This window comes from Lathyrus oleraceus, chromosome 2 (assembly GCF_024323335.1).
Source record: "Lathyrus oleraceus cultivar Zhongwan6 chromosome 2, CAAS_Psat_ZW6_1.0, whole genome shotgun sequence".
Classification (NCBI taxonomy): domain Eukaryota; kingdom Viridiplantae; phylum Streptophyta; class Magnoliopsida; order Fabales; family Fabaceae; genus Lathyrus; species Lathyrus oleraceus.
Window position 1 is genome coordinate 439,223,591 of NC_066580.1, and position 12,421 is coordinate 439,236,011.

The following is a 12,421-nucleotide window of genomic DNA, read 5'->3' on the forward strand; positions in this document are numbered from 1 at the left end:
CAAACCTTCAGAGGCTCTTCAATCAGAGTCGCAGTCAGAAGCTTTAACACGAACGTTCCTCAGAACCGTTGTCTAAGAGCTTTCTAGAACTTGACAACATCTTGTAAAATACTTGAATCTCCTCAGAGTCAGAGTGTGTTAATTCCAGAATATGATGACATCACACGTCATTGCTTCAGAGTCATAACTTGTTAGCAAAACTACGCACTAGATAAAAACCATTAGTGTACCAAATTGTTCTCCAAAAAACCATGCATTGTTATCATCAAAACTAAAGGTCAGATGCAGAACCAAATCTTCTTCTAACATGAGACGCCTTTAAGTTGGTGTGAAACTTTAACTTCAAATGGATAGTTGAAGATATCACGTACAATGCTACTAACGTTGGTCTTCCAAAGATAAAGTTGTAAGCGAATTTGATCTCAAAGACTAGGAATATGACCCTGATAATTCTTCTCTCTTTCCTTGTTCCAAACACCACCGGTAGCTTCATCACTACTACAAAATATACATTTGATAACACTAACTCACAACAGTTTTACAGTTAATTATGGTAATACCTCATTTTTTATAGCGTTTAATTTTTTATATGTACGGAAAGACATTTTTGGCAATACCTCACAGACTCTATTGAAAACATTTAAGATACTTCATCTTCTATCTCACCACGTGTGATTAGAGTCATGGATTTATGAACATAAACTGTAAACAAATTCTATTTGTAAAATATTTCAACATTCTCAACTCATTTTCTAAAGATTATACTTCATACATCAAGCCTTCAACTCCTTGTTACTTCCATTAATCTTTAAAAAATTTAGTACTTCAACTTCTCTAACTCATACAAAAAGGCAATCTCCTTGATCCTGCAATTTCATTGAGCTTGGAGATAAACTATTACTTTGAGTATTTTCTCCCAACTTTGTAAAGTGAGAGCCCCCATCTTCATTTTTATCTTTACAATTTAAAATTGAAGAAACTGAGAGGTTAAGAAATTAGAGATTTTAGATTTTTATTAATGGAAAAGAAGAAGCTTGAGTTTAAAGTTTTGGAATTGGAGAAGAAGAATCAGTCATTGGGTTCCAATTAGTCAATAAACATTTTTTTATTGCCAAGAGAATTTTGGAACAGCTTGAGCTAAAAACTTTTACTTCCATCTCATAGTACAGTTTATTAAGAAAAATCTCATTGTAGTTATTAAAAAACTGAGTTCAGGTTTGTGTTATCAAGGTATCAGTTGTACTACAATTTTAACTAAGAATATAAATTAACTATAAAGTTGTGGACACAAGTGTTTGTATAGTAAAATACTAAATCAGTAATACAAAAAGTAACAAAAGATGGTTATCCTAACTGGTATATTCCAGTTTAATACTACATGCAGAGGGATAGGGAAAAAAAAGATGGGAAGCATGAAATGCGAATTTGACTATTAGAGTTGACAATAATAATTCAAAGAAAGCAAAGCATTAAAACCACCTTATGCTTCAAGGAGATCTAGAGTATTTGTCTGAAAGAACACCCACACAGACTCTCCAACTTCTTTACTAGCAAAGAAATTATGAAAAGAAAGAAGGGGAGGGGAATACAGGTAGAACAAAGGGCAATCAAATGTTTAAACCTAGTGAATTACAATATTGAACAGGCCTTTTGTGCTTTACCCTTCTTTTTCTTCTGTTTTGGTGGTTGAAGAACAACTCTTATGGCTGCGTCAAACACTGCCTTCACGTTCTGCAATAAATACCAACAACAAACTTAAACTACATATTAAATTATCCATTTTGAATTAGAAGAGAAGAAGAAGAAAAAAATAATCAGAAAACTGTGTACCTCCTGTGTTTTTGAACTGCATTCAATGTAAGCTGGTGCATTAATCAGCTTCCTCAGCTCTTCTCCCTTTAATACACAACACATATTTCGGGTTTAATAGTTAAGATGTGAAATAACTAAACAAGATCGCAGAGCACCAGAAGCAAAAATCACCTGAGCTGTGGTAATGGGAACGGCACCAGGATGGTCTATGCAGAACTGCTTATCATCTCGAAGGTCTATCTCATACAAATGGCAAAATATAATAAGAAACCAACTCTTCTGTCAAGAAATCCATCTACCAGGAAACTAACACAGCCATTCGTGTAAACTAGAAGCTAACACAACTCATTCGGAGACTATTTGAAAATATATATACAGATTTGGAAACAGGGAAATCCTAACTGCATATATAACTTTTTATGAATAAAACTAAAACAAACCAGAAAAGCAGAAACACCAAAACATTGACCACAACTAAAGTATCAGATACCACTGGAAAAACAATGGAGATGAAAAACTACAGAAAAATAGAATAAAATGCACCAGAAATCCCACCCTCTCCCTTAGCAAACACAGCGAACTGGTTCAGTAGTTAACCAGTTCAACACATAGAAACTGCCAAGGATATTTAAAACGTCAATATTTGTTGATCATAAAATGCATGGGCCTATATGATTTCACCTAAACATAAACCGTGACTAATACCATATATAAATATAGAGAAAACGGCATCCGCATATGAATATCACATTATGCAGCAACAAACATACCAAGCTTTGTCCCAACCAGAATTATGGGGACACCAGGTGCATAATGCTTCAACTCTGGAATCCACTGAAAATGAAACAAACACATGAAACATATTAGCAAGTTTTCATAGAGTAAACATTCGACAAGGAACACCATATCAAAATGGGAGCAAGCAAGCACCTTTTTGGAGACATTTTCATAACTAGCCTTGCTTATGAGAGAGAAAGCCAATATGAAAACATCGGCACCACGGTAACTCAATGGTCTTAATCTGTTATAATCCTCTTGTCCTGTTCCACAAATAAAAACAATAATCCAAAAAGAACCTCCAAACCATAGAGTAGAACCCCAGAAATACAAATCAAATTACAAAACATTACCAGCAGTATCCCACAAACCCAGATTAACAATGCTCCCATTAACAACCACATTCGCACTGAAATTGTCAAAAACTGTCGGCACATAATCCTGTTTCCAACCCAAAAAATTCACACATCAATATCATAATCAAAACAAACACTGAGAGCCAAAATCTCACATTATATCCATTTCAATGCACCACTTCAAATCATAATTTACATGCACAGTCCCCATACAAAACACAATCCAAACAGCCAAAAATGAAAAAGAAAGAACAAACCGTGGGGAAAGTATTGCTGGTGTATGAAATAAGCAAACAAGTTTTGCCGACAGCTCCATCACCAACAGTAACACATTTGATAAACCTAGAAGCGCTCATCTTTTAAACTATTTCTCGAAAAGGAAAACTCAAAAAAAGCCTCAGATCTTCACCTGAGGACCCTCTCCTCCAGTTGGTTCAGTTTCAAGTAGACATCTAAAAGAACAAGAACAAGAATGAACCCTAATTGAGAGAAAATTGAGAAATTGGGGGAAATGAGGAAACCCTAACCTAACTGAAGGGAAATTGAGAGAAGAAAGAGAGAAAGAAAGAACCTTGGGGGGGCGAGAATTTGGCGTTCAATCGTTCGTTCATACAAACTCCCAACAAATTCGTAGCTCCTGTGATTATTTTTTATTTTATTTTGAGAAATTTGAAATGTGTAATGTCTTTATTCATTTCACGAATTTCTTGCATTGAAATTCGGATCCCAAATTAATTTGTGGTCACGGACATTTTCTTTTTTCTTTTTTTCTCTTTCTTTTCCTACTCTTAACACTTGTTCATTCGTCAAAGGAAAATCGACAGAATCTAATTAATTATTTGTGGAAATTTCTTTGGACATTATCATTTATCATTACACTTTTTAGATTATTATAAAAATGTAATAATTGTATATTTACATTGAAAAATGATAAAACAATCATCTTTATTTTTATTTTTAGAAGGAGACACATCATGAAATCCTTTTTTAAGTCTAGTGGTTTAATGAATAGAATTTAACACATTAAAGTTGGAGAATATTATCATATATGGGAGAAATATTATGAGTGTATTTAGTTTTTTATATTTTTGAAAAAAAAAAACTATTTTTTTAAAAGAGGCACATCATGGAAAAAGAATTAGTTTAATAGTTTAATAAACAAAAAGCTTAATTGTAATTTTAATTCTTTTGATTTTATTTAATTTAATTTTGATCTTTTTATTTTAAAATCCGAAACTTTGATCCCTTATTTTCATTTTTTTATATTTTTTATTTCTCTATTTTAAAATTTGGAATTTTTTCCCCCTGTTTTTTCATTTTTTTTCCGTTTTAAATTTTAGTCTCTTTCTGATTTGGAACTAATTTTTAGAGATTAGAAGTAAAAAATGAAGATATAGAAAGCAAAATTTTAAATTTTAAAATAGAAGGATCAAAAATAAAAAATAAAATGAAATGAAAATATGGAAAGCAAAATTTTAAATTTTAAAATAAAAGGATCAAAATTGAAAATGTATTAAGTGTTAATAGTGTGGGTAATAGTCCCACATTAGTTGAAAATGTGGACACTTGAGCATTTATAAGTGAGAGAACTCATTTATCTATTACCTTAAGATTTTAGATAAATATGTGTTATGTCTCTCACAAAGGTGTTACTCTAAAATGAAAAAATTGATGTAGATTCTTAATCTAAGATTCAATCTCTGTCTATAAAATAGTGTATTTTAATTGAAGTATATATTATGGTTGTAGATAAGGGTATTTTAATTGAAGTATATATTATGGTTGTAGATAAGGTCCAAGAGACTCTCATTAACTATTAACTTGAATGTTGAAATATTAATCTTATAAATCAATCTCCTCACCATCGCATCGAAAATTTGTACCACTATATTAATTTTATTTAACTATTCATCGAACAATTATAATTTTATAAGGAAACATTGTGTATTAAAAAATTAAATAATAAAATAAATAAAAATTAATTTTTATATTTTATTGTTGCAGTCTATTAAAAAGAAGTCTTATTTGTGTTTAATAAAAAAACGGACAAACAAACACTTTATATTCGTTTAAACGTTGTTAATAATAATAATAATTATTATTAGTATAATAGAAAAACATTTTTTTTTAAAAATAGCTTATAATTTAAAACGGAGAGAATATGTTAAAGTGGATTGCCTTTTTTTTCTTCATATTGTCGATGTTTCTTTTAAAAGATTTAAAATAATAGTGGTTCAATTTTTATGGTAAAACTAAGGTTATGTTGAATTAGTTGATCAAAGTTAAAGGATGTTACAATAGTTTCTTCCACCTTCTTTTACAATAATTGAAATAATATGAGTGTATCTATCTATTTTATGGTAAGACATGGCATGTTGTGGCACAGGCCACAAATACAGATCTAAAGCAAACATCATAGATTAATTAAGGATGTAGGAAGATTATGAAATGTCAACCAACAAACTCTGTCTTTACCATTATATTAATTCATTGATTTAAAACTTTCTTACAAATTTTCAGATTTTTTATGTTAAGCCTTATCTAATGAAATAGATATAGTTAGATCAAATATATCTGCTTTCTTTTTACTCATTTTTATTATAATTAAGAATAAAGCAAATGTATAATTAGTATGATGAAGAATGATTGAATTGCATGCTAAAACCTCTTCAATTAATTGAGTTTGATAGTTTAGATAATTACATTTATATTTCACAATGAATTGTTGATGTGATGTTATACTCTATAAATCAGTCTATACAAGGATACTTAATTTATATAAAATATTTATAAAGATTTTTAAACAGATTATTGATTGTAAAATATTGTAATCAAGTCATTGGATTTGTTAAAAAAAATTAATTAGATCTATGTGCTATTTTTTTTCAATTTATCCTCTGAATTTTCAAATAATTTATAATTAATATTAAATATGTTGCTGAAAATCAATATAAAAAAAGTAAAGAAGATAATCACAAAAACATAATATAAAAATTTTAAAATTAAAGAAAAAAATTATGGATTATTGTGAAATGATAACTACTCATGATTGGATCCAGACCTTACATTTGAAATAAATTATAAATTAAATTATATTAAAAATAAAAATTAATATTGGTTAAAATAATATATTTATAATGAAAATCGTTTGTCAAATATGAGGGATTGGTAAATATAAAAGTGATAGAGACTTGAAAGGTGGTACCAGTGTTTTAAAAATCAGATTGGATTGACCAATTGAATCGAGAATCGAAAAAGTAATCAATCTAATTTGATTAATGAATCATATAAGCTATTAAACCAATGAGAGACGGTCATAACCGGCCAATACTAATAAAAACTGACGAACCGACGATTTTAGAAAATTGATAGATTAAATGCTTATTTTTTTCCTTAAAAAAATAACACCGTTGTGATAATTTAAAAAAATTAAAATTAAAATACAAGTATATTTTTTAACTTATTTGAAATAACTTTTTTTATTTGTAATTAAATTTATTAGACACTGCACTTATTTTATTATTTAATTTATATTAACAATTAGATTGTGTTCAAAATTTATTTGACTTGTATTTTGTTTTATTTTATTATGTGTGATGATTATGTTTAAAATTTGAATTTGAATAATGAACTTGTAAAATTATAATATTTGAAATTTTAAAATTTGATAGGTGTCGTGATCTTTTCGAGATCGAGGCATCTAGTTCGACCGATTTAATAACTATTTAATTTTGTTATAGAGACCGGATTAATCAATTGAATTATACGATTTATTCAACAAAATTATCTTATTTAATTCAGTTTAGTCATGTAGTTTGACTGATGATCCAATAATTCGAGCAATAAATCAGGGATCCACACTCATAAATTTGATGACCGGTCTGATTTTTAAAACATTAGGAGGGGAAAAATGAGTGACCCATCTCTCCTTGTAGTCATGGTACCGGCAAGGAGACAACCTCTTTACCTTCATCGACAGTCTCAAAGATGGAGTTTCACCATGTTCTCGTTGTTTCAAACATCAAGAATCACATTCCTATTATTCTTGAGATGGAGAAAGATCAACACGGGGCATGGGTTGAGCTCTTCCGCATCCATGCCCACTCTCATCAGGTTCTACATAATATTGTTCCTTCCATGGGAAAGAAACCATCGGCAGATAACTCTAATGTCGAGTATGAACAGTTGACTACTCTTGTCTTTATCGTTCTTCAATGGATATATTCCACAATTTCCATTGACCTACTGACCACCATCATGGAAGCAGACTCCACTAATATAGAAACCTGGAATCATTTAACTGACATTTTTCAAGACAATCAGAATGCTTGTGATGTCACTCTCGAGCAAGAGTTCTCTAACATTCGTATAGAGGCTTTCCCAATGTGTATGCTTATTGTCAACATCTTAAGATGCTCTCTGGCCAGTTGAGGAATGTCGACTCTCCTGTAAACAACCATCGTCGAGTTCTTCAATTGATATCTGGTCTTCCAGAAGCTTACCGCAATGTCGTTATCTTAATTCACTAAAGTAATCCTTTTCTCGCCTTCTATCAAACCTCGTGCTCGCTTTGAAAGAAGATGGTATGGCTAAAATGACTTGCACTGATTCTCATTATGCCATGCACATTGTAACACCCTGACTTAATTAGTCTTTTATTTAATTTTTTATTTGATTTATTTGAGCGACTTATTTAAATGATTATTTTGTGTGATTTTGGATGGTTTGGCCGGTGTGTAGTATTTTCGGGAAATTATGCTTGATTAATTGATTTTAGTGAGATTTAATTAATTAAATTAATAGAAATTAGTAGAATATTAGGAGTTGGATTATTTTGTGAATTAAGAGGAGTATGTGGTAAGTGGAGAGATGTTGAGTTTTAGTTCGGCAAAAGTTATAATTATGAGAAGATAATTAGAATGTTATATAATTAGAGAAGTAGAGAAAATAGGGTTGGGGAACATTTTTGTTAGTATGTGAAAAAGAGGAGAATAGAGAATAAGAGCATTGGAAGGGAGAGATATGGCTTTGGAAAGGAGATCACTAATAAGGTTGCTGTTGTTGGTTTTGCTGGAATTACAAGGTAATTGAAGATTATTCATTTAAGGTTGCCTAAATCATGAAAGGGTAAAAAGGTTTCCTGTAACCTCCAATAGGGTTTTATTTTCTATTTGATTGATGATAATCTGATAGATGATGAGTATAATTCTATTTTTTATGTCATGAGTTGATGTACAATTGTGTTTTGATGTTATGTGTTTCATGAACAAATTGATTCAATGATGAACTTGATGTGAAATTCAGTGTTTTAGGGTATGAATCTAATTAAATCATCCATGATGAAATTGACAAATTTGTGTTAAATAGTGAATACTTGACATGTTTGATCATGATAGAATGTGCATTTGTATGTTTTTGAATGATATAATGGGAAGTGGTTTGAGGTATGAGAGGCAAGTGACGCATCCGCGAAAAACAACCGGCGGGCTAAAACAAAACAACACAGAGCCGCCACCGTGCGTTATTTATCCCAAAAGAGGGAAAGGAAACGCTCGAAGTAAACCTGGGAAAAGCATGGTCTCGCGACCAAAGAGAATGGGATCGGGAGTCGGTTACGCAAGGGGAAGGTATTAGCACCCCTCACGTCCGTCGTACTCGACGGGATCCACGCTCAAAAGATAGGAAAAGGTTGCTAAAACAAACATCACACACACACACTGAAGACAACACAGGTGGGAAAAGGGGGAAGAGGGCTCGCTAGGATGTCGCATCCTATGCCTATGTATCTCATCTGGAATGAGAATCAGAGCTACCGTAGTTCGGCTCACGCACGCCGAAACAAAACACACGCAAAACAGGCAGACATGGAACCCGAACGCCAATTGCTGGACTTACATCAACTTCCGAACCAAACAAACCCACACTGGAAACCAGATGCCACTTGATGGACTTATACCGGACTCCAAGCACACAACAAGAGGATACGGAATGCCAATCGCTGGGCTTACATCCATCTCCTACACACACAAGAAGAAACAAACAACAAGTTACTAAGGAGTCGGGAACTCGAGCCTAGCAATTGTCAAGCAAACACACACAAAAAGAAAAAGGGTGAAAAACAAAAAGGGTGCCCGGAGAGATCTCGTGCGACCTCCTGCCTACGTACCTCATCTGGTATGAGGATCAGGGCAACATAGTTCCCCTTAACAGGGGAGAAACTTTCTCCTAACCAGAGACCGGGAAATGACCAACTAGAAGGGAGACTGACTCGAGCCTAATAGTTATCATGTATTCCACAATGGTCCTAGGTTGAGTTTTCTATCTACTTGCACAAGCAGCAAGCTAATCCTAACCAGGCAAAGCAAAGCATGCAAGCACAATCAAAACAAAGCAAACATTCACAATTAGCACACACTATATACAGACAAAGGTGGCTCAAACAAGGGTTAGGCTGCAAGAGCAAGCCAACTGTATCAGGGTGATGTTAGCTCTTAACCCTGACATTGAGAGTCAGGGTGAAGCTGATGAAATAGGAAGTGAGGGGTGTGCCTCACAGCTCTTATCCCTGGCCAGGGAGAGCTTCAGACAAAGGAAGTGTGGGTTCAGAAAGTGGGAACCCTTCTACACTTATGACACTGACTCAACTGTACAACTGTACAAGGATCTTGGGTTTCTATCCTCAAGGCATCAACGTGTAATGTGAGCCAAGGGATGACTCAACAGAAGAGCGGGAGATGGATTGCACATCTCTTGTGTCTGCCAATTGCCTTATTCAAGGTCTTTTCCTGCTTGGGGACAAAGATAAACAAGCACAAACATTGCCTCTTAAGGAGGACTTCAGACAGGTGCCTGGCCAAGTAACAGGTCAGGTCTTCCAGACTACATGGAGTTAGTGATGCTATACCTTAATTGGTTAAGCAACCAAGCAACAGCAAAAAGCAAGTTCACAATGAACTATAGCAACTAAGGTACCTGAAATCAATCTAATCCAGTCAGTACACAGCTCAAACAGTCAAACAGACAAACTAAAAGTCAACAGTTAACTGTACACAAGCAATGCATCAAGCAAAGCATAAGCCAATGCTCAACACAAATGACTTAGAAGCCACCTACAAAACAAACTTAATGTTAACCAACATCAATCAAAACAAGCAACTCAAGCCAAGTGAATTAATTCCTCCATGCCATATGCCTTTTGTCCTGAAAACACAACTCAATCATGAGAAGCAAACCCCTAGGACAAAGCCTAGGGTCAAAGGGGAAGAAATATTTCAAAACAGAACATGAAAATTATCAAAAATCAAGTTCAATCAAATTAGAACAATGTCCAACTGGTCTCATGTTCATATCACACACCAATTTCATTTCATGAAGTATCTAAAGCAAAGCATGTCATTTCAAATCTCATTGGACCAAACAGAATGAATCAATCCAAACTCAATCCAAAATAATTCAATAAATCCAAAGAAAAATCATGGCTAAACAGCATTCATAACATGTCAATCACACCAAATTTCAGGTCATTTGGACAACTGGAAGCAAGTCAAATAAAATCCCTAAGTCAAGGCATGTTCAAACAAGCTCATACAAGGCACAAAATCATGCATCAACTTCAAGCAAGCATAAAACAGAGTAGGAACATGATAAATGCACCAAACCAAAACCATGACAAACTTCAATGTGTCTATAATCACTCCACAAAATTTCAAGTCCATACAATACATATCAAGAATTTCACAAAACATCTAAAATCATGACTCACAAAAAGTCCACAATTGGTCAAACAGAAAGGAAATTCTCAAACAAATTGGAAATGCATCCGAAAATTCCATAAAATTCACAAGTTAACCTAACACCCCTAAGCATCATCATGCAAAAATTCAGCTCATTCCAAGTTCATATGGCATGGCAAATAAAATCAAGAAGTTAGACAAGAAATGGTGTGACACAAATTGTCACACCTAGATTCAAATGATCATATCTCACAATCAAGGAAAGCAAAAATCACAAATTCTATACCAAAGTGTTCATTGAGATGTCTAGATTACACATGCAAAATTTCAGCTCCATCCAATTAAGCATCATCATTTCATGATCAAAACATCAAGCAAGGTGCATGAAAGAACACATATGAACAAACCCTAGGCCATTTTTAATTCCACAGGTGCACAATTTTTTCAAAAATATTCATTAAATTGTAGAGATTACAAGGATCATGGCACAAAAAATTTCAGTCAATTTGGACAATTATTTCATGAGATATGAATTTTGGAAGTAATGGAAAAAATAAAAAAAAAAAGTGAAATGAAGGCATGTGAAATATGGTAACATATGGAAATAAATTCTAAAGCAAAAATGAGAATTGTCCTAGTGGAGGATCGAAGCAGGTCCAATTTCAAAAAGTAGCGCGCGCTTATGCCTATACCTGGACACGTGGTCCAATCACCAGTCCGAAAACACTAAACACCATTCAAAACACGGAAATAAGGATCAAAGTGTGTTTCTGGAAAATTTCATCACATTCATCCAATGTTCTTCATCAAATCCCAGCGCATGAACAAATTTCCACCAAAATCAACAAAATCTATATCACTGGAAAGGTCTCTCAACGTACATCAACAATCTAACATCATTTTGACCTAATTCATCCTAATTAAAGAGATTCGATAGAAAACATAATCATGCACAAAACTTCTAATTCACATAACTCTCTCATTTCTCAACCAAATCCAATGGTTCAAAGTGCAGAATTACCTCCTAAGAGAGATCTACAAGAAGCATGCATTAATTTTATGAATTATCAAAGTTGAAAACTCACCTTCAAGAATTGGCAGTGGTGAAATCGCGCGTATCAAGCCTTGTAAGTGCAAAACAGAACTTCTATGATGCTTGAATGATTGAATGGAGCAAGGTTTGTGTGTTAATTATGCACGATCTTGATGAAAATCCAAATTGCCATTGTTGAAGCTCACTTTAACAGTCCTTGAATTGGCTTGGAAATGATGAGATCTTGCTTCCAACAGCTTCAATAATGCACATGGATCATGGATTAATGAAGATCTTGGCACGGTTTATGAAGAAATATGAAGAAAAGTTGAGAGAAGAAGTGAAGAGTTTTTTGTGATTTTCAGATCTAGATTGCAATTCTGTTATCGTTAATCAGAAAACAGTTAGGATTTAGTTTATATATGTGATGTTAATGATGCTGTTAATCGTAATTAGTGTAAATGCAAAGGATTAGTGAAAATGCAAGTTTCATGCTAAATGGTAATTGACCAATCCACCCTCACTTGTGCAATGCAATGTAACAGTAAAATTTCTGGTTTGGAGCAAGTTTCAAATGATGTTTCTAAGCTAATGCAAGTGGAATGGAGTGAAAACAATGAATATTTTGCAAAATGACCTTTTTCCCTCCACTTTTCAAAATTGGTTCACTTGAAAAATGCACTTTTTGTGTGAGCAAAATTCATGAAATG

The 12,421-nt window shown here is 33.0% G+C and overlaps 2 protein-coding genes across 2 annotated transcripts; one reads left to right on the forward strand and one right to left on the reverse strand.

Moving 5' to 3' along the window:
- Positions 1 to 1,406: 1,406 nt before the first annotated feature.
- Positions 1,407 to 3,747, reverse strand: LOC127120127 (rac-like GTP-binding protein RHO1). The gene is made up of 8 exons (XM_051050519.1): positions 3,517 to 3,747; positions 3,203 to 3,397; positions 2,943 to 3,030; positions 2,743 to 2,852; positions 2,583 to 2,646; positions 1,984 to 2,048; positions 1,831 to 1,896; positions 1,407 to 1,731 (listed from the first exon to the last, which is right to left on the reverse strand). The coding sequence occupies exons 2-8, from the start codon at positions 3,299 to 3,301 to the stop codon at positions 1,630 to 1,632; spliced, it is 594 nt and encodes a 197-aa protein (XP_050906476.1). The 5' UTR covers positions 3,302 to 3,397; positions 3,517 to 3,747; the 3' UTR covers positions 1,407 to 1,629.
- Positions 3,748 to 6,932: 3,185 nt separating this feature from the next.
- Positions 6,933 to 7,376, forward strand: LOC127123604 (uncharacterized). The gene has a single exon (XM_051053805.1). It carries the CDS (start codon positions 6,933 to 6,935, stop codon positions 7,374 to 7,376), a length of 444 nt encoding a protein of 147 aa, XP_050909762.1.
- Positions 7,377 to 12,421: the final 5,045 nt, after the last annotated feature.

Excerpts from the sequence above, each read along its gene's own strand:
- LOC127120127 (XM_051050519.1), bottom strand. The coding sequence starts at position 3,301 with ATGAGCGCTTCTAGGTTTATCAAATGTGTTACTGTTGGTGATGGAGCT. Across the intron at positions 2,647-2,742 it reads ATGAAAATGTCTCCAAAAAG|TGGATTCCAGAGTTGAAGCA; the intron begins GTGCTTGCTTGC and ends TTTCATTTTCAG. Across the intron at positions 1,897-1,983 it reads TTCCCATTACCACAGCTCAG|GGAGAAGAGCTGAGGAAGCT; the intron begins GTGATTTTTGCT and ends TGTGTATTAAAG.
- LOC127123604 (XM_051053805.1), top strand. The coding sequence starts at position 6,933 with ATGGAGTTTCACCATGTTCTCGTTGTTTCAAACATCAAGAATCACATT.